Source organism: Scylla paramamosain, chromosome 2 (genome assembly GCF_035594125.1).
Source record: "Scylla paramamosain isolate STU-SP2022 chromosome 2, ASM3559412v1, whole genome shotgun sequence".
In the NCBI taxonomy this organism is placed as follows: Eukaryota; Metazoa; Arthropoda; class Malacostraca; order Decapoda; family Portunidae; genus Scylla; species Scylla paramamosain.
In genome coordinates, this window is record NC_087152.1 from 32,871,817 (window position 1) to 32,894,503 (window position 22,687).

Below are 22,687 nucleotides of genomic sequence, written 5' to 3' on the forward strand. Positions count from 1 at the left end.
GTAGTAGTAGTGTATGAAGTAGCTAGTAGTAGCAATAGTGGTAGGTGGTGGTGGTGCTGGCGGTAGTAGTAGTAGTGGTGGTGGTGGTGGTAGCAATGACAGCAGAAAGTGACGTAAGCAAAATTCTCACGATCAGTAATCAAGATAGAACAAGAAATAACGGGTTCTAGCTTGAAAAATTTAGGTTCAAGAAAGAGATATGAAGAAATTGGTTCTCAAATAGAGTGGTAGATGAATGGAACGGACTCAGTAATCAGGTTGTTAGTGAAATCATTAGGGAGCTTTTAAGAGAAGATTAGATAAGTTTGTGGATGTTAATGATAGGTGGAAATAGGTAGGCATCTTTCATATAGGGACTGCCACGTTGAGGCCTGGTGGCTTCTAGCAGCTTCCCTTATTTTCTTATGATCGTATGTTCTTAACAGTAGTAGTAGTAGTAGTAGTAATAGTAGTATTGATACTATGAAGATGTAACAAATACTACTTTTCATACACTACATGCAAATATGAATTACAATACGTCAATATCTATATATAGTTCACGACAGAGAAGGAAAAAAAAATAGATATGATGCGATAAAAGATAACTGAAAAGAAGAAGAAAAAAGTAGATGAGTTAAACGCTTCTTGTAGTTTATTTAAATTAAAACATATGAAAGGAATTGTACCACACGACCTAAAAAGATTAAATACTAACCCGACATTATTATTATTTTTTTTCGTGGGTTGGTTCCTTTTTTATTTCTTCCTTTTTTGCTTTTACTTTTTAACGATACGTAAATTGAGATGTAAGAGAGAGAGAGAGAGAGAGAGAGAGAGAGAGAGAGAGAGAGAGAGAGAGAGAGAGAGAGAGAGAGAGAGAGAGAGGCGAATACGAGATAACTTCGTGAGAGAGTCCATCAACGCTCTGGCACGTCCCTGGAATTACGGAGGGAGAGGAAGAGAGAGAGAGAGAGAGAGAGAGAGAGAGAGAGAGAGAGAGAGAGAGAGAGAGAGAGAGAGAGACATACGACGTGGAAAAAGGAGAAGCGAACATATTTTAGGATTAGATTCAGCACTCGAAGAAGTTGTAGTCATAGTAGTAGTAGTAGTAGTAGTAGTAGTAGTAGTAGAAGTAGAAGTAGAAGTAGAAGGGGGAAAGGAGAGAGAGAGAGAGAGAGAGAGAGAGAGAGAGAGAGAGAGAGAGAGAGAGAGAGAGAGAGAGAGAGCATATATCTCAGTTTACGTGTTGATAAAAAAAAAAATAAATAAATAAATAAAAAAATACCCACATTTTAAGACTTTATATTTACTACGTAACTGAATATTCCCTCTTTAACTGAATATTTATCGTGAGTTACCTATTGCTCATTTCGGCCGCCTAATGACCCACCTGTTGCGTCGCTTTGAATCAGTGGATATATCGATTGTGGAATACTGCAGGTTAGGTTAGGTTAAGTAGTGACTAGGTGGTGAATTTTTGTCGCCTTTGTTGTTTGTCAGTGGGGTAATGAATCGTGGTTGTCTATGGAAACACTCGTTGCTGTGTGCTGGAAATATTGCTTGGAGGTTTGAACAGTGTAATACCAATGGCCTGGGTTTTGGAGTTCTCTGGGTCCTTTTAAGAACATTTTGAAGGCACACAATGTCTGGTTTTCTTGTTTTTTTTTTTTTTCATGGTTCGTTTTTCTCTCTCTCTCTCTCTCTCTCTCTCTCTCTCTCTCTCTCTCTCTCTCTCTCTCTCTCTCTCTCTCTCTCTCTCTCTCTCTCTCTCTCTCTCTCTCTCTCTCCTTCTACTACTACTACTTCTACCACTCTACTAGCTACTACTACTACTACTACTACTACTACTCTACTAGCTACTACTACTGCTACTACTACTACTACTACTACTACTACTACTACTACTACTACTACTACTACTACTATACTACTACTACTACTATCACTACTACTACTACTACTATCACTACTACTACTACTACTACTACTACTACTACTACTACTTCTTGCTTCCTCAGATGTCGCAAAATTAGAGTTTGACTTAACAAAATTCTGAAAACTCCTTTGAAGACACTGAAAGGAATCACTAGAGTCTCGTAAGTGCAGTTGAGGTAAGGCACAGGGAGACATTTGAGATTGTTAACTAATATCTACATGAATATGGTAGGAAAAATAAAGTGGTGCAATATTAATTATAAAAGGAAAGAAGAGGGAAAATATGCAAGTGTTGAGGAAATTTAAGCCACCTTACGTATTTGATTCGCTGATGCTTTCGTCGACCCCATCAGTTAATTAATCAGCCGCTCACGTAGTGCCATATCTTCTCCTTTCAGCTGTTCTCATTAGGGATCGCCACAGCGGATCATTCTTTTCCAATACGCTGCATCTTCAGTGCCTTCATCTGTCACACCCACCATTTCCGTGTCTTCTTTCACTGCATCTATAAATCTCCTCTTTGATCTTTCTCTCTCCCTCCTGCTGGGTTGGTCCATTTCCAGCATTCTTCTTCCCACATATGCCTCATCCCTTCTTCTGACATGCCCGCACCATCTCAATCTCGCCTCTCTTGCCTTGTCCCCAAATCGGCGTACGTGTGCTTGTCCCTCTGATGTGTTCGAAGAAAGTTAGGTGAAAGGTAATAGAAATGCACAGTGGAGTTTCCTCAAGCATTGATGTCTTGAAGTTCAGGGATTTCCGTGTTATAGATAGAATGGTAGTCAATATATGGACTAATGGACAATATTAGGACTTCCGCAACTGCTGGAACTGTCTTCACAAATGTTCTGGTGTCTTACTTCGGCTGTGATGGGAGTTACTGAGGTTTACTAGAGTGTTTTTATGTTTTTTGTGTAAGAGGATCACTGACCAAAGGCAACAAAATTTTTTTGAAAAAAAAAAAAAACGAGTGCCAGTCGCAAAAACAAGGCCAAAAGGGTTATACAAATTTAGAGGATAAGCTTCTTGAAACCTCCCTTCGATATCATCAATGGGAGAAAATACTATTGATGACTTAATAATAATCTCTGTGGGCTTTAAAAACAGTCTCATTTGAACACAAAGGATTTCAGAACACAGCCCTGTACGAGTACCTAGACACGCAAGAGGTACTGACTCGTGTAGCTCAACTGGCCCTTTGCTGTCTCCTTGTTTTCTTACGTTCTCGTGAGGTAAAATTATTAGCTCATAACACTGACTCCTTTCATCACCTCGGCTAAGCTTATGTGATAAACCTTGAGATTACTGAGGAGCATAAGCTTAGGTGGAGAGAGCGAGGGATAAGAGAGAATGTGCGGAGAAAGAAAATAAGAAGACCTGGAGGAATAAACTCTTGGAGGATTATACGAAACACAAAGGAGGATAAACCAGTGTCTAGGAAAGAGGATATAACACAGGTAAGTGCGTAGAAAGAAGAGAGTAAAATATAAAATACGTGTTGAGAAGAGCGAAAGGAAGGAAACGAGGGATGAAGATTAAACAGCACTGAGAAGAGATAAGCCAGTGTCAGTGGGGACGATATAATGTAAATAAATATAAGTGCGAGGAAAGAATAGAGGAAGAGGAAAGTGTCGTTTGATGGAATATAAAGCACCGTAAGAAGGATGCACTGAGATTCTGCGTGGGAAGTGATAAGACGGGGGATGGAGGTGAGGAGAGGTGGGGAAAAGTGTATGAATAAGTCAATGGAAAGAGAGAGAGAGAGAGAGAGAGAGAGAGAGAGAGAGAGAGAGAGAGAGTTTTTCTTATTTGTGTTCCTGTTATATTATTATTATTATTATTATTATTATTGTTATTGTTGTTGTTGTTGTTGTTGTTGTTGTTGTTGTTGTTGCTGTTGTTATTGTTATTATTATTATTGTTGTTGTTGTTGTTGTTGTTATCACCATCGTTTTTATTATTGATGTTATTGTTATTATTTTGTTATTTTTATCATCATCGTTTTTGTAGATATTATTATTATTATTATTATTATTATTATTATTATTATTATTATGTAAAAGAGTTTGCCACTCTAAAAATAATATATATGAATACTAAGAGAGAGATAAAAAGCATAGAATATAAAACGAAACATGTTAAACAAAGCAAAACATAATGCGGAAACATATATGAATTGTTAGGTATGTTTTGGTTGATGGTAAGAGGCAAAGAGAAAAGAAGACGAATATAAACGGAACACAGGCTAAGGAAAACATGTCGAGTAAAGGAGATGTGACGCTGTGTGACTGTCTCGCTGCTGACCAGTGTGGGGAAGGTGTGGCGGCTTGGAGCCCCGTGTTTTGAAACGCTTTGTTTTCTTTCAACACCTGTTTTCAAAAGCCACACAGATGATTAGTCAGGTTCTTATGACTTCTTTGTTCCATTGATAATGTATGCCTCTTATCAAGCTATCATTGGAGATCTAAAGGGACTCTAACCAGTCATCCTCTCCAGAGCGAAAGAATAATAGTAGTGACAATAGTTAAAATGTTTAAGAATGCGGCAACGGAGAAGGGAACACCACGACACATGAGCCTACTACGAAAACAAAAATGTATGGCAGCAGCTGTATAGGTAATCATAATGACGTGTATGGAAAAGCAGGTAAATGTAAAATAGTTATTGTGTTCACTCTCTTGTTTGAAAATTAACCCCTCATTCTGTGATAAAAATCGACGGGGAGGATAACTGTGAATTCACAATAGCATACGTAATTACTCGTATGTAACAGGGCCACTGACAACAAGAGTAAAGGTAAAGGTGAAGAGCTGCTCCATTACCTCTCCTTAGATTAATGGCAAATAGAGTGGCTAGGTGTAGAACGTGTGATCTATAGAGAAGGTAGTTTGATCTCCGACCAGGTGAAGAGTCGTGAAGGAAAAAGAAACAGAGTGAGGCGTGCCTCTCTGTAAAGGAAATGACCAGCGGAAGTTGCGAAATTAATATTTAAACATATGTCTAGTTTCTCATTCATTTATTCATTTGGTTTTCTTTTATTATTCATTTAGTTATTTTTCTGGTTTGACCACCGCCAGCTTTTTAACTGTCACTGCATTATCCTTTGTCGTTCTTTTACTATTTAAAATCAACTAGTCAAGCAACCATTTGACAAGCTAACAAGTAAAGAGACACGGACGACTGGTGTTGGTCAACATTAGATATTTTTATATCCTTGTATACAAACTAGAAGGAATGAAAGCCACTCTCAGAGCCCCAGGGGGTTTGGAGACAGTTGAGAGGCGTCAGGTGAGCGGCTGAGGCAATTATTGAAGAGGTTACATTCATCACTGAAGGAAATGCCTATGTGATTAATACGCCATGTTAACACCTGTGGTCTGGTTGATTGTGTGTGTGTGTGTGTGTGTGTGTGTGTGTGTGTGTGTGTGTGTGTGTGTGTGTGTGTCCTAGTTTTCTGTATCTATTTATTTATTTATGTGTGTGTGTGTGTGTGTGTGTGTGTGTGTGTCCCTGTCTTCTGGTCTTATCTATTTCTTTGTGTGTGTGTGTGTGTGTGTGTGTGTGTGTCCTTGTCTTCTGGTCTTATCTATTTCTTTATTTGTGTGTGTGTGTGTGTGTGTGTGTGTGTGTGTGTGTGTGTGTGTGTGTGTGTGTGTGTGTGTGTGTGTCGTCCTTATCTTCTGCTCTTATTTATTTATTTACGTATTTAATTATTATTTTTTGTCTCCTGATATTGTATGCCCTTCATTTATTTATTAGTGTGTGTGTGTGTGTGTGTGTGTGTGTGTGTGTGTGTGTGTGTGTGTGTGTGTGTGTGTTTTCATGTGTACTCCTAGCTGCTATCACATCTTGTAGACTGTTCCACATAACACCTCGTAGTGTGTGTGTGTGTGTGTGTGGGTGGGTGGGTTGCCATGCTGGGTGTGGGGCTGTGAGTGGACAGGAAAGACTGATTCACTGCGGCACTAAAGGAATGAGTCTCACTTTATTGCATCATCATTCCTGTGTTACTATGAGTATTGCCCTTCAACTTGCTTCATGATCTTGCCTTGGTGTGGAACGTGAACGGCTGTAGTAATAGTAGTAGTAGTAGTAGTAGTAGTAGTAGTAGTAGTAGTAGTAGTAGGAGAGAGAGAGAGAGAGAGAGAGAGAGAGAGAGAGAGAGAGAGAGAGAGAGAGAGAGAGAGAGAGAGAGAGAGAGGCTGACATTGCCCCAGAAATAAGGGATGCGTCTAAAATGCAAATTCGAAACTTTAGTGGAGGCATATTGCTGCGGTGTTTCATGGGTTCTCCTTCTTTGTCTCCTCCTCCGCCTCCTTCCTCCACCATGTTAACCTTTTGATTACTAATGAGTTTGTTGCACTTTTTCTACATATTCGAGTAACACACTCTCCTGTATATATGAGTAACTTTAGACGAATATACAGAGCAGAAAATATAACTGTTGATACTAAGAGGTTGTCGATTATTCTTTTTGCTGCTTTTAGATATTGCAGTTCCAACTAACACCAGGCCATTCTATGAAGATTGAAGAGAAGCCGTAACAGAGGACAGGTTAACAGGGAAGAGGTAATAAAGTTTCTGTATAGCTTTCATTACTATCTCTGTGAAACTGAATGTGCAGAATTTTGAAAGCTAGTAGAGTTGCCAAAGTTGTTCTAAAATATGAATAATCGGCACTATGTACAATATATTACAGGATCTGTTAACATTGTCCCTTTTTTTTTTTTCAAGCTATGATTGAGTTAATATGTGGGTTTGTCGATTTTCTCCTTCTCGGCCTCTCTCTGCACCAGATTCTCAAACGAACTGCCGTCATATCCCGACTACTTTAAATCTGGTGGAAGTTATTTGTATTCTCAGGAATGTTTTCATGATTCCAGTGATACTTTACCTGCATAGTCTATGAGGAATGCACTCACGAGAACCTAACTAAACATCTCTGTGGCCTTTGAAAGCAGGCTTTATGAGAGTCCATTGAGTTTCATGATGCGGGCCTTTCTCTTCATGGTGCCATTGTGACCCGCCATTAAAGCAGGCACGTAATCGTTGTTCATCTGTGACCTATATGCAACATGAAGAAGGGCCACAACACTAATTCAGAAACTCGTAGGAGTGAGTGTTTATAGCAGACTATGGGAGTAGAAGGGAAGTAAAAGAATCACTCGATAATCTGACGCGGCAAGCTATCCTCCTCCTCCTCCTCCTCCTCCTGTGTTTAATCTGAACCCAGTCGCCCCTCGCATGTTTGTTACCATGCACGTGTTGAAGGCCGCCAAGGATATTGAGTTCTCCTGGGGTTGAACGAACTTGAGCTATTTATATATTTTATGAGGAAAACTCCGCAGCGCACACACACACACACACACACACACACAGGTGGTTGGGATGTTTAGACAAGCTGACGGGGCATTGATTGAGTGAGACTGATAGACTACTAGTATAGCTAAGAAAAGAACTGGCAGAGAAAGGAGAATAATAATCGATAACACAGGGATAGATATGAAAACAAAGATTACACACACACACACACACATCCGGAGAGAGAATTATTAACTAACACGCTGACAAACTCTCTCTCTCTCTCTCTCTCTCTCTCTCTCTCTCTCTCTCTCTCTCTCTCTCTCATAATTAGAGAGGTGGGGGGAAGGAGGCTGTCAGTGTGTGTGTCTGTGTGAGGTGCAGAATTTCTGACAAGACGGGACGTTATCTGCCACTGAAAGGCGAAGGCGATGAGTAATAAGGCTCTAGGTATTGATTCCCTGCCGGCCCACCACCGCCTTCCTTAGTGTGCAAAGACATGAACTGCACAAAAGAATTAACTCGCTGTGTGCTGGGAACTTTTTGCCCTTCCTGCACCTGTAATGAATAAAAACGTTAGGGGGAAGAAAACAATGTTGGTGCGTTTAGCTTCTCCCACGGGATCCATTTTCAGGTGGTAAGTTTATTGAGTTGTGTGTGAAGTTTGGCATAGGAACTCCCGAGACTACGTCATGCTCTGCGTCAAGCATGAAAGCATGACAGTGACGTGACGTTTCAAGGCAACGTAAGCAAGATTGCCTTTGGATATATATTTATGTAAAAAATCTTACACTCCTGCACAATTTCATTTATTATAAATAAGAATTTTTTGGGGACATCTCAACTATACCCAGGCTGGTACAGCTGTCCTCACCTGCTGTCACGCTGTAGGTGTTGATTCTGACACACTGGAATGCCCACCATATAGGAAAATCATTGTGTTCATAGATTTGTTAGATTACTTGAAATTAATTTGCATTCAGTTAATCTTCATATTCCCTTCAAATAAGTGGCATAAGCTCTAGTTTAAGCAAACATTCACTGAATCAGAGCAAAGGAAAAGAATGTCCGTTTTATAATCTTATTCCCCACCTTTTCTTGCGTTACAGATTAAAGAATTCTGTCCTATGCAGAATAACCTAGTAACTAAATGAAAGTGTGTGAAATGTACAGCAGCTCTGACATGTACAGCACATAAGTACTTGCCTCAGTGACCAGTACAGTAACAGTAGTGTGTGTTCATTATTCTTAACCTTTGTGCTACATGTATGTACATGGTTCAGCTTTATTTTGTATTATATGAAGTATTTATTAGCTGCTTACATTTATTGAATATCTGTTATTAGCTATTTTTTTTTTTTTTTTTTTTTTTTTTCAACTGTAGTGTTGGTCTCTTGAAGTAATATTGTCAAGTATATTTGGCACACAAACTCCTGCAGGTTTCTGGAAATCATTATCATCCTTTATAAGTAATGTGTTGTACTGGAAAACTAGATTGTCAAGCAGGTAGGTGAGCTTAAAAATGCTACTGATCCTAGTGGTAATTAATTTCCTTCAGAGTAGCAGCCATCAACAATGCAGATCACTCAGCCTCACCCCCTGTTGCCATTGGGTCCATGAGGGAAGCCATTACTCATGGCCCCACCACCACCACCTCACCCAACATGGATAGTACCCTCAGCCTGGTGAAGCAGCTGGTGACTCACTTTGTGGAGGATTCCTTCAGTCAGTTCCGCCTGAGAGACAGGGACAAAGAGGAGGCCTTCAAAGGGAAGCTGAAGGTGCTTGTCTACTCCATACTGCTCTCCCACAGGAAAGGTATTAGACGTTTGTGTGTGTGTGTGTGTGTGTGTGTGTGTGTGTGTGTGTGTGTGTGTGTGTGTGTGTGTGTGTGTGTGTGTGTGTGCATTTTTTTTTCTTTTCTTTTTTCATGGTTCTTTAATCACATGTGTAAAAAAAGACAGGACAGACAGAGATCCGGCTTGAGTAATGAGATAAGTTTTGCTGGAATAGAAGAGCAACTGACAGGTGACTGGAAGTCCTTGGGAAGGCAGTAGCTTGATTTAAAACAGGATAGTATTGCAGAATGTATAACTCTCTCTCTCTCTCTCTCTCTCTCTCTCTCTCTCTCTCTCTCTCTCTCTCTCTCTCTCTCTCTCTCTCTCTCTCTCTCTCTCTCTCTCTCTCTCTCTCTCTCTCTCTCTCTCTCTCTCTCTCTCTCTCTCTCTCTCTCTCTCTTTTCCCCCCCACCCACATCCCCCCCCACAGACCATGCCTGGGAGAGGTCATGTCTGCACCTGAATGAGCTGGAGGAGGTGATCTGGCACACCCATGTCCTGCGTCAACAGCGACGCTATGATGATGGCAATGCACTGGATGGCTGCCTGCATGCTCTCAGGGAAGGAGGTGAGGGGGAGGAAGATAATGCCGGTGTGGTTCCTCATATCATATTGGTTTATCCTGATTGAAATGTGTATTGAGTAAGTAAATAGAAGAAAAATTTGTGTATATGAAACATGGCTCACACACACACACACACACACACACACACACACACACACACACACTGTGTAGCGTAGTTGTTAGTATGCTCACCTCACAACCGAAAAGGCCCAGGTTCAAGTCCCAGACACGGCAAGGCAAATGGACGAGCCTCCCAATGTATAGCCTCTGTTAACCTAGCAGCAAGTAGGTATGGGATGTAACCCGAGAGGTTGTGACCTCACTGTCCCAGTGTGTAGTGTGTGAGTGGTCTCAGTCCTACCCAAAGATCAGTCAATATGAGCTCTTAGCTCTTTCCGTAGGGGAATGGCTGGCTGGGTGACCAGCAGATGACTGTAGGTGAATAACACACACCATAGTAGTAATAATGTTAACTAAAACAAATTAACCACAACAGAGGTACATACACGCTCATGGTTCCACACCCAAAACTCATGTTGGTAAAGCACAAAATGAAAGCAAGGCAATGTTCCAGGCCACTTGGAGGCTGGGAGCGATGTGAGGACGGTGATGAAGTTTCTGGTGGCTCTGAAGGGTCAGGGTGGGCCAGAGGGGGAGATGCAGCAGCCCATCCTGGCAGAGCTCAGGCCCAGGATTGTCCAGGAGAAGAAGGTGGGTGGTGCGCATACCCTGGATTCCTTCAGGATTTTATGACAAACATTTGTGTACCAGTGTTTCCAAGACACCAGCACCACCTCTGATCCTCCATGCTGTGTCTCCACCTGCACTACATATACACAGCATAACATCTTACTCTCTTCCATAAATACTAATAGCTATAGACTACACAATCCTCTTCTTTCTACTATAGTTAGTGTGAAGTTATATCATTAAATCAAACAGCCTTGTTAGGACTTAAAAGCCTTTTGCTATTTTGAAATTCACTTGTCCTATCTTATATTTACTTATATGAAATAAATTTTGCTAAGACTAACTGGGATGATGATGGAATGAGAATTTCAAGTTTTTTTTTTTTTTTTTTTTTTTTCAGTCTAAAAACTTTTAATTCAAATAAAACTTGACTAGCCTCAAAACATGCACAGACCACTTCAATATGATCTTACCATCAAAATGTTACATTGAGGTTCATTACTTTCCTTTAGTTTACTATCAGTGATTCTCGTCCCAAATCTTTTGTTCAGTTCACTAGACATCCATGTAAACATCCTCATTTCTATTCATTTTAGCCAGATAACATTCTTCTTCACTGCCTGTGTTTTATTAGCATACATCATTATATTCCTTACGTAGGCTCTATATATATATATATATATATATATATATATATATATATATATATATATATATATATATATATATATATATACAGTGGAACCTCAGTTACCGAATGCCTCCCTTTATGAACAACTCAGTTTTCGAAAAAAAAATTTTAACTCACAATTGCTTCAGTTGCCGCACCATAATTCAGTTTTCAAACTAAGTTACTTGATTTCAAATACTACAAGACATATCTAAAGCTGCCATTTATTACTAATAAGTTTCTATAAATATTTCCTTAATTTTTCCTTATATTTGGAAGAGAGACACAGAGGATAAGACAGTAATTCAATCTTTGAAATAAGTTAAATGTGATCCCATTCGAGAATCTCGGTGTAAACAAACAAGGTTTGGTGCTCAGAAGTAATCCCAAGTCTCCACTTGCTCTCTCTGTGACCTACAATGCCATCACTACTGCATAACTGCATTTTCCCAGTAGCTTTTCCCAGCAGCAAGATGTCTAAGTGTTATCACCTTCATTTTGGCAGTGAGTGAGTTGCTCCTCTCTTTGTCACTCTGTAAGGCTTCCCTCACTTGATTGGTGACAAAGAGAATGCCTGCATGGTCTAAACAATATCTTTTGATGAGTTCTGTGTCACAAAGTTCATTCAATACATCCTTTCTGGATAAAGAAAATTCAAAACTGGAGATGTTGTGGAGCAGCCATCTTAGCGGTGGGAGCGTTGGTCATTACCTGTTAAGACATGGTGGACAGATGTCTGAGAACGGATCAATTTATTTTACATTGATTCCTATGGAAAAAATAGTTTCGGTTTTGGAACATTTCAGATTTTGAACGGCATTCAGGAATGAATTAAGTTCGAAAACTGAGGTTCCACTGTATATATATATATATATATATATATATATATATATATATATATATATATATATATATATATATATATATATATATATATATATATATATATATATATATATATATATATATATATCCTTGATCTAAAAGAAAGAAATCAAGCATGTAGATATATATATTTCTTGAAATCATTATAACAACACAGATTACTAATCACTTGCTTCCCTACCAGGTCATTGGCTAAATGTAATCATTATTCTTTATCTGTTCAACAGAATGCTCCATGCTTCCTCCCCTCGGGACCTCTACAGTATGGTGATACATTCCTGCAGAAAGCTGAGTGTGGTCGTCCTTACTCTTCCTTTCCTTCCTCTCTGTACACCCACCTTCCTATGTCTCTCCCACAAGGAAGCGAAGGCACAGCAGGCAAATCCAACCCTTATGATGTGGAGGAAATGATCAGGCTGAGTGGAGCACCCCCTGGCACTGGGGTTAGCCCTCTGCTCACAGGGGAAAAGGTCTCCCTAGCAAAGGGAAAGTAAGTCTCCTGCTTTTTCTTTGGGAAAATTTAGTTTGAAAGCTCATAGATCTGTGAAGAGAATAAGTGGATGAGGAATTTTGTCAGACTAATTAATTATGAGAAGATGCATTATTTAAGATTGAAACTGTAGAGTTGCTGTAATTCATAGAGGCTAAGTGTAAGGGAATATTCATGAATGGGATTACAAATATGAATATGTGCATATTCATATTTGTGCCTGAATTATCCTTCTTAAGGCAGATGTCAACCTGATATACAAAATTACAAATATTTAGACATATAATTTACCAGTTAACTCAGTGATTTATGGGCATCTAATTAGATGCTTTATATTTTTGTGGAAGCAAATAACCTTAAACATTTTTTTCCTATAGGGCAAAAATATAGCATAATGATTATATCTACTGTTTTCTCTGCCAGGGTGTTGGGAGCACTGTTACAGGAGTCTAAGAAAGAAGTGACTCCCCACATGACTCTCTCCCTTCCTAAGTTGCCAAACAATGCTGAAGGCTACACTCCCTTCAGCCTGTCCTCAATCACCACAACCACTGCCCCCAAGACCATCTCTCCTTCATGCAACAGTGGTGTAAGTCACTGTCCACCTGTTTGCTCAAAGTAAGGAGAGAATGGGGATGGAAGGTACAGAAAAAAAGGTGTTCTACATAAGTTGAGAGTGTGGGAAGACAGGAGGGGCTAGTGACACTGAAAAAATGAAGAGACAGGATTGCTGGTTTGGCTGAGAGAATAAGACAGGAGGGTAGTTGGTGAGGTTGAGAGAATGAGAAGGAGTGCTAGTGAGGCTGAGAGGATGAGAAGACAGGAGGAGAAATAATGAGGCTGAGAGAATGAGAGAACAGTTATGGGGTTGGAAAATCTGATAAAAGAGGAGAGTATCAGAGATGGTGAAATGTCAATATGATTGTTGTAGATGCATAAGATTGATTGATGAAGAGTATAGAAATAAAACAGCACTACCTTAAAATACTATTACATTAAGAAGTTAAGTTGTATGGATGCCCTAAAGCTTTAGACTATAGGTGGTGACAATACTTTCTATTCAGATGTTTAATGCATTTATCATGTTTCCATTTAAATTAACTCTGATTTTTCAGCATACTTGTTAGTTGCATTATTACTTCTTGGTAATTATCAGTAGCTTGGATGCTGCACTTCCATAAATACACATGAAAAATTGTCAGGCTTTGAGGTTTGTGTTGGCATTCCAGGCAGGGGGTGATGAGGGTTATGCTTCCTCCAACTCTGCTGCTAGCCATTCCCCAGGGGATGAGAAGGATCCCTGGGAGGCCGTGTTGGCTGCCCTTCCCCTTACCAACCGCCGTACCTGGGCCAACCTTGGGCACATCCCTGAAACCAAAGAGAAACCCTTTATTTCTGAGGCAGGAGCAGAGACATCACACAAGTAAGATCCTTCCTTTATTTTTATTTCTTTTTCTATAATTTTGTCTTTCTTATGGCTCATCAGAAAATTATTCAGACAATTATTTAAGATGTTTATACATGTGCTACATTAGAATTTCTTTCCTCACTGATTTCATATACACATTCTCCCATTCTGGTTATCACATAACTTAGTCCTCTTTTATGTACCATGAATTCTTATGTCATTGTAATTTTTTATTGTTTATTCTTTGTACAGTAGCAGCACTGTAGCCAATGAGGTTATACCAAGATATGTGATTGTAAGATTACTGCATACACTGTTACCTAGTGACCTTTGGGAAGAAAGATTGCAACTCAAGAACTTCTAATTCTATATAAACTATATCCAAAGAGAAGAGACTTCCTTGGAATTAGATTGACTAGCCTGATCAGAACCCTTTTATACTCAACTCCTTTGTATAAAAAAGAGGGCCTATTTACAAATATATAGACAGTGCCCAGCTTCCTTTACATATAGAAAATTAAAGGAAAAAAAGGTTTCCCTCATAAAAAAAACTTGACCTACACATCCACAGTACATTTGGTCTCCCCAGGTATGCAGACCCTGACTACACAAATACAAAAGTATAAAGAAGAGTTAACATTGGTGACAGAGGTGGTAACTAGTTAAATCATGCACTGTTAGCTACCAATCATTGTTGTTTTTATAATTATTATAATTATGACTTATCATCATTACTTATTACCTGCATATTACATACCCTTACCAACCACAATGGTTAGGTTCCTGAAAATTATTGTGTTTGGTGAATCCTCATATGAGAATATTAGTATTATGGAATATTTAGGGTTAAGGTAATTACAGCAGGATGTGCAAGGGTAAAAATAATATCTTGGGACAATTATTACTTGTTATATATACCTAGGCTCCATGCAGTGTGGTCTTCACAAGTTGCAGAATTTGAGTGGTGCTGGCAGCATGGAGTCTGATTGTAAGTACACACATACATGCACACACACACACACACACACACCCATGCACACACACACACACACCTGCTTGTGCACACACACACACACACACACACACACACACACACACACACACACACACACACACACACACACACACACACACACACACAACATTCTTAATCTCTATGAAGAGAGATTAAGAATGTTGGAAATTCCTACCCTTGAAAATAGGAGAGAGAGAGGGGGGATTTAATAAACATCTATAGAATGAAAAACTGTATGGAAAATGTGGAGAAAGAATGTTTTATAAATTTAGACACACAGAGTACAAAGGGAAACAGTAAGAAGTTGAAGAAAGTTCACTGCAAAAGAGACATCAAAAAGTATAGTTTTCCTCACAGAAGTGTGAACAAATGGAATGAACTCAGTGAAGACATTGTCAATGCCGTAACTGTCCATGCTTTTAAGACCAAACTGGATAGATATAGAGACAGGATACTATGAGATTACTTCCCTCCCATAAACCACAGCTAGGTAAACACACACACACACACACACACACACACACACACACACACACACACACACACACACACACACATACATACATAACATTTAACTTCAAAATATAGAAACAACTTACAAAAACCAGGGAGAGGGAGAGAGGAAAAAGGAGGGTGAGGAAGGGCATTATAAGAATGAACAAGATGAGGTGGGATGGGGAGATGGCACATCAGCTACATTTGATTATTCATTTAGTTCCTTGGGAGTACAAAGGCATCAAATTGACCTGGGAATCTGACAGTCATCATGCTCCAAAGATCTAAGGTGTTTTCCTTTCTGTTCCTCTGGTTATTACATTCTCTCTCTCTCTCTCTCTCTCTCTCTCTCTCTCTCTCTCTCTCTCTCTCTCTCTCTCTCTCTCTCTCTCTCTCTCTCTCTCTCTCTCTCTCTCTCTCTCTCTCTCTCTCTCTCTCTCTGTTGTGTGTGTAAAATTGACTGTTGTCTTCATGATTGTCTACATTACTGTCCTGACAAGAAAGAGAGAGAGAGAGAGAGAGACTAATTTCTCTATCAATAATCCTGAAATCTTATCACATAATTGGTGATTTGAGGTACTGTTATATAACTATGGTGAAGTAAATTTTATATTTCGTGAATACACAACTGGGAAGTAAACATTTATTATTGTAATTGTGTTATCTATTTTATAATTTTTCAGTCTTCCTTCTTTTTTTTCACCCTAATTAATATGAAAATGTTTCACTGGAGGCCAGTGTTGCCACAGGTGAGGGGCTGGGGGTATGTGTATGTATGAGGACTCCAATAATTTTATTTATCAGAGACTATTTGACAAAAAGTTAAAGAATTAATTGGTTGGCTGAATACAAACCCATTTTTTCTCTTGATTCTGAAGTCCTAAGTATGCATTGCATGAACAGTATAGACTGTATACTTGAGGACCAGTGTGGTATGTTTTTAATAATGTGCTGATGTACTCTAAAGTCACTTATACACAACTCTTTGTTTCCCAATAGTATATGGTTGCTGTACCAGGAATTGTGGTCCATCGTAGGTGGACACTCCATTCCTCAGCTGTGTGTGAGGCCCATGAAGGAGCTGTGCCAGGACATCCTCTACCTACTGATTGGAGTTCCCTCATACAGCTTTCCTTGGTCTGATGTGAGTTTTCAGTGTGTTTTCTGGTCCAGTGCTTTAGACTGATCACTTCAGCAAATTGTGAAACTGAAAAAAATGAGTATAAAAATAAGAATACTTTTAAATTAAAAGATAAAAACTAAAGAATATTTAATTTATTATCACCATTGAGATACCATTATCATGAACATTTGATTTAGCACCTGCATTTTCCCTAATGGTATTGGATGGCACGTGTTTGAAACAGGTTTCCTCCCCCGGAGGTCCTTCTCAAAAAGGGAGTAGGTTTGCTTTTGGAATGATCTCCTAGGGAGACTGCCAACCAAGGCTCTGTCCCTGAGGCTGACTGCACCATGTAATATAGTTTTTCAGTCTGGGTGCCTCGTACCCAGGAGATATAAACTACCTATCTTATGTAGGAGAAAGAGCCACAGTTATCTTTCACTCCACATTCTAAACAGTTACACTTGATTGTTTTATTTTACTATGCTGTGAGTAGGATTGGATTTCTCCATTGAAAGTTTTTGCTTCAGGAAAATATGGAAAAAAAAAATCAAATCTGTAACTCTCTCATTTAATATCATAGCAATAAAAAGTATATTTGTACCATATGACTCATGAATAGTGGGGTTGTTGTTTCCCTAATATGAAAGGAAACATCAAATAAAAATGTAAGCAGCAGAAAGATAATTGCACTCTCTTGGATTAATTTTAAGATATCTCTTTAAAAAAAAAATTGATACATCGATATAGCTAGAATACAAATAAAATCCCTATGCCATGCTCAAAAATCTCTGTGATTTATTTGAACTTAACTTTTATAAATTGCAGATACTGACAGTGCTCATATTTCATTATATGTATGGAGAATTAATAATATCTTGGTCCCCCACCACTGCTTACTTTCTTCTAGAGCTTGCAGGATGAACAGAGGTTTGCTAACATTATGTAAATGCAACAACACAGTTTCCATTTCAATATTTGCCATATTTTAAAGATGAAGAAAACTTCCACTTGCAGACTGAGGAGTGTTTCAGCATTAGGGAAGGCCTGTGTCACTCCTGCATCACCCCAGAGGCACTGCGAAGCTCCTTGCTGCCCCTTGTAGAATGTGGCACACTGGTTCACAGGTAATGGCAGTAACTCTTCTTATTTTCACTCACTTTACCTATACAACACATCTCTATATATTTTAGCCCTACCTAGTATGGCCACAACTAGAATAAGACTCATCAATGGTTGACAGGAGATTTAACAAATTGGTATTAATCCCAGCTTATAGAATTGTGTGGATAGCTCCTTGTGGTGGCTAACTTTTTTTATGAAGCCAACAGCACAGGACCAGCTGATAAACTGTATAATGTTACTAGCAATGAGGACAGTGTTCTCTTCAGTATGGTGTCCATCTCTTGTTATATGTTTGGGTTATGATGTCATGGCATATTGTAATAATTGATGTGAAATACATTTCATATTACTCTTTTTGATTTAGTTATAATGTAAGTTTACCACAACTTAAACTCAACCCAACATATTTACCAAAAAAGATTTCCAAAGATCACTTGTCTGATTACAACTATGGATCAAGCAGTGTGTGACTAAGGAAAAATTCCCCCTTTTTTTTTCCCAGCTTCTCACAATATACATAAAATTAAGATGAAATTGCAAAGCAAGTTTTTGTAGTACCTGTTCTATCCTCTTATGTATAAGAATGCAACTTTTAATATTGTGCTGTCAGTTAATTCAATGATTAAGGTAGGCAAATTTAGTTCAGTAACTTTTAATCTTTTACTATGAGTCACCACTATACTTCTGTTCTGTTGTATTGATAAGTCATTGAATCAGTAACCCTGGTGTATTTTTTCTCAGGCTTGAAATATTGTTTCCCACACCAAAGTCTGACACCCAGCAACTATTGATTCATGGCTCAGTGTTCACGGCCTTCACCTTTGCTATATCCAGTGTGCTGCAAGTGCACAGGTATGTGTTGGTAATGACATCAAAAAATATTTGTGTGCTGTCTATGTGGACTTTTGAATACTTGGGCATGGATTATCATAAATGAAGAATTGTACCATGTTAATGACTGGCATTGTAGAGCCATCTCAAGTTTGTTAACCATAAAGAAACTCTTTATATAAAGCATATAAACTGAAGGAAGCTGAATTAACACCTTACAGGGAGATGGTGCTTTCTCTTGGGGACGAGACTCTCCTCTCAGCATTGCAGGACAAAGCTCAACCTCTAGTCAAGAAGATCAAGTTTATTGCATCTGTCTGCAAAGTCTCATTGTCTAATAAAAAGGCCAAGCTGCCTGTTGCACCAGGAATCACCAACAGAAAGCAGCAGGGCAATGTGGAGGAAAGCCATGCAGCTCTTCCAAGAGGACTGTGCCTGCTGGGGGAACTGCTGAACCGTATGACCACCACCAATGACCGGGACTGTCTGCTTCTCCTCATTTCTATTTTTAGGAGTTCCTGTATTCCCTTCTTCCGGTAACTGTCCTTGTCTTCACTTTGAACATGATATCTCTGGTTCTTTTTGTTTAAATTGTCATATACCAAAAGTCTTGTGCATTCATTACCATACAGTTATATACATATAAAGTGTATATAAGATACTTAATTTTTTATTTTTTGAAAAGCCTATCTGTCACTTTTACAGTAACTTGAAAATAATTTATCTGGCAAATTGAAACACAAACATACAGTGCTCACATAATGCAAAGAAAATTCCTTTGTGTACTTTGATTAATAATGAAGTTACACTTTAAAGCATTAAGGAGGTTAGTTCAGTATTGTGTGGATGTGTCTTGCAGTTACCTAGAGGAGTGGATCTACCATGGTGTGTGTTCAGACCCTGGGTTGGAGTTCATGATCGAAGTGAATGGAGCTGCTCTTCTAAGGAGGGATCGTACCTATTGGACCTCAGGCTACACACTCCGCCCTCAGGCCTCCGTGCCCACCATGTTACGGGATGTGCTGGAGGAGGCCTTTGTCTGTGGCAAGACCATCAACTTGCTTCGTCTGTGCTCTAGAAAGGTACTGAATTTGCATTCCTGAGTCAAGAGTATCCAGTGGTGTATGTGTGTGTGTGTGTGTGTGTGTTCCAATATTTAGACTGAGTTTTATTCTGTTGATATATCCTCACCTACAAATGTGGCACAGAATTTAACAAACTTGTGGTTAATATTGTCTAAGATTAACTAATTAAGAGTTCACAAACTAAAGGATATTTATTTTTGCTTTGATTATGAGAATTGTTTCTTTAAACTGATAACATGCAATTGGCAGTGATGCCTTTAATGATCCTCCCTTTTTCAACAACAAATTTATCCTGGTCATTGTTTTCCTTATAAAGCCTCAACAAATAAGTAAAATAATAACAGAATAAATACAATCTTTTTTCACATTTAATAATGCCTAGCAAAAAGAAACTAGTACTCCCTATAAATTAAATTAACAAGAAATTTTCCTCTTACTTTTTGCTTAATAAAGCTACTGTGAATAAGTCCAATACCAATTGCATAGATACCATATCTGTTTACATTAATTTATCCTAAAAATGCCATCTGAAAATCAAATTTTTTTCCTCTCCACAATTTTTTCCTCATTAGAATCTCAGATAATTACTGCAATAATAAAGCAATAAACAACGTATCTCTCTCTTTGCAAATCCTTAAAACTGCAGCAATGAAAAGAGTAATTTAGTCCAATAAATTTTACCAAAGGAAATCACAGAGGAATATTTGCCTTTCATATCTCTTCAATAACCTTGAAAATCAATGACATGAATTTGTATTTAATATACCCTCCATACAAACTCCTAAAAGGTATAGCTAGACAAAAAAAAGTACAGTAATTGCTGACAATTTATTTATTTATTTGTTTTATTTTATTTTATTTATTTGTTTATTTATTTTAATTAATTTATTATTTTATTTATTTATTTATTTTTATTTATTTATTTATTTATTTGTTTGTTTTTATTTTTATTTATTTATTTATTTATTTTTATTATTTATTTATTTATTTATTTTCTCTTTTTTATTTATTTGTTTATTTAATTTTTTTTATTTATTTATTTTTTATTTATTTATTTATTTATTTTTATTTATTTTTTTTTTGTGTGTGTGTGTGTGTGTGTGTGTGTGTGTGTGTGTGTGTGTGTTTGTGTGTGTGTGTGTGTGTCTCATGATTTATTATTGAAATAATTCTCTTGCCTTGAGGAAAGATCAGAATGAAATTATTATATATCTTGTTATTTTTTAAAGCATATTACTAGTGGATTCTAGTAGTTCTAAAGTGGGAAGAAATGTTTTGAAAAGATATCTTATTTTGAGCGGAGTGAAGTTTTCTATGGAGATTGTTTCATTTTGAGTGGCCCGGCCAGACCATAATGCTATTGAAATGCTAATATCTCTTTTATTGGCTAAAGTCAATGGATAACTTGCAAAAGTAAAAGGGTTTCGAGAATGGGATTTTATAAACTGAACATAAATTTTCTGCAATTCTCACCAACTTTTGTTTGTCTCAATAAGAGCAGAACACAGGATGAAATTTCCTATCCAACAGTATACAGCGCAACCATTTGGCTCTCACAAAGTTTTAGCTAGAGTGGTTTGAATATTAGCCAAGTGCATGATGTGTGGGGTGTTTCCACTATTTCATTACTGACAGCTTCGCTCATCAGTTACCTTATAGGTGTTTTACTGGCTTATTCTATTATTGATGGATTTATTGATATAGGACAATTGGAAAAAATCAGTTGTGTAGCCCACTTGTTAATATAAATGCCCATCCTTGGTCCACATCCATAGTCAAGCAGTGGCTATGTCTGTAGGTGAGTTGTCAGAATCCAATTTATTTTACCACATACAGTTGAGAAGAACATTTTTATAAGAATAGATATCAACTACTTGGCACATCACACCATCAACTTTGATGACTTCCATTTTAGAGACAAGGAACAGCAACTACCATTCATGACAAACTGGTTAAGAATACAACACAGTAAACTTTGTACAAAAATACATAACTAACAGTGAACCCAAGTATCTATGGACAGAAAAATAATATTTATTAATCTATTTATTCTTCATGCAGCATTACCTAGTGGCAGGAAACAATGACCAGCCACACATGCAGCTGTGTGTGTCAGGTGAGGAGCTGACACACATGCAGGAAAAGTGTCAGCTTTACTCTGCCAACATGGACCTCTTAGCAGCTCAACTCCAGGTGAGGCAGGAATAGCAGATACATTGACTTGGTTATAATAGCCAGATCAAGATGTTGATTACTGTTACATGGAAAAATGAAAAGAGAAAGTTGTGGATTAGGCATCTTGATGATAATTAGGAGAGTGAGTGTAGATAAAGCATGTCATGCTGTGAGTGATAATGTATGAACAATTAGGGTAAGGGGATGGCATTCTTGGGATGCTAAAAGAAGACAGGGCTCATAAAATACTTTATGAGAATTAAGTTTTGTGGGGGCAACCTGGAATTGATAGGCACTTGACAGATAAGAGATGGTTGAGCAGCTTTTGTCTTGCAGTGGACTTGTATGTACAAGCTTCTGATAATGATGAGAATGACAGTGTCACATTGATGGGAGTGGTCATTGTTGGTGTATGACTATGATGTTCTGGGGTTAATTTCTATTATTTATGATTGAGAAAGTGATGTCCTTCTCTTATGGTTAATTTCTTGTATGGTTTCTGAATGTTCAACTTAATGAAGGCACAATTCACCTCATGGATTTAAGATTTCATGTAATATTTTTCTTTAGTCCTTACTGCACAGATACAGAAATTTTTTGGATTACAAAGCAAAGGAGGAAAGTATGATGCTACTTCTCAAAAGAGAAGGAAGAAAAGGAAGAAAACTAATCTGTAAAATTAGTTTTGCAGTTTGCTCATTTCATGTATTTTGATTAGCAGATATAATCTACATATGTTTGGGAATTCATGATTATGAATCAGTTTACCTATATTAAAGGTGAAGCGAGTTATTGTGGCATATATTTTGGTTTTTCATTTGTCTCAGGTCACAGTGCAGCAGAAAGCAGATGAGGAAAAGGCTCAGAAACACAGGCTTCAATTGATCTCCTCCAACAAGCATGCAGCTGCCCTCAGAGAGATAGAGAGTAAGTGGAAACTAATTTCTTGGTAGATATAGAGTTAACATATTGTGAGGCATTTCATGCAGTTCTCTTTACTCCAGGAATATTTTCTGGTTTTCTTTTTTTTTATTAATTTATTTTATTAATTTATTTATCTATTTTATTTTATTT

General features: G+C 38.0%; 1 protein-coding gene across 5 annotated transcripts in view; it reads left to right on the forward strand.

Moving 5' to 3' along the window:
• The window catches only part of LOC135113782 (gamma-tubulin complex component 6-like), a 50,362-nt gene that overhangs the window by 9,184 nt on the left and 18,491 nt on the right, over positions 1-22,687 (forward strand). For 4 of the 5 annotated variants that reach the window (XM_064029395.1, XM_064029374.1, XM_064029368.1 and 1 more), the window contains exons 2-14: positions 8,777-9,036; positions 9,487-9,624; positions 10,196-10,332; positions 12,094-12,356; positions 12,780-12,945; positions 13,586-13,779; positions 16,274-16,418; positions 17,415-17,524; positions 18,264-18,374; positions 18,575-18,889; positions 19,213-19,435; positions 21,500-21,631; positions 22,441-22,540. In XM_064029395.1, the coding sequence (XP_063885465.1) occupies positions 8,835-9,036; positions 9,487-9,624; positions 10,196-10,332; positions 12,094-12,356; positions 12,780-12,945; positions 13,586-13,779; positions 16,274-16,418; positions 17,415-17,524; positions 18,264-18,374; positions 18,575-18,889; positions 19,213-19,435; positions 21,500-21,631; positions 22,441-22,540 (2,236 nt within the window). In that variant the 5' untranslated portion in view covers positions 8,777-8,834. The remainder of the gene's footprint in view (positions 1-8,776; positions 9,037-9,486; positions 9,625-10,195; positions 10,333-12,093; positions 12,357-12,779; positions 12,946-13,585; positions 13,780-16,273; positions 16,419-17,414; positions 17,525-18,263; positions 18,375-18,574; positions 18,890-19,212; positions 19,436-21,499; positions 21,632-22,440; positions 22,541-22,687) is intronic. The other variant, XM_064029388.1, reaches the window with a different exon arrangement.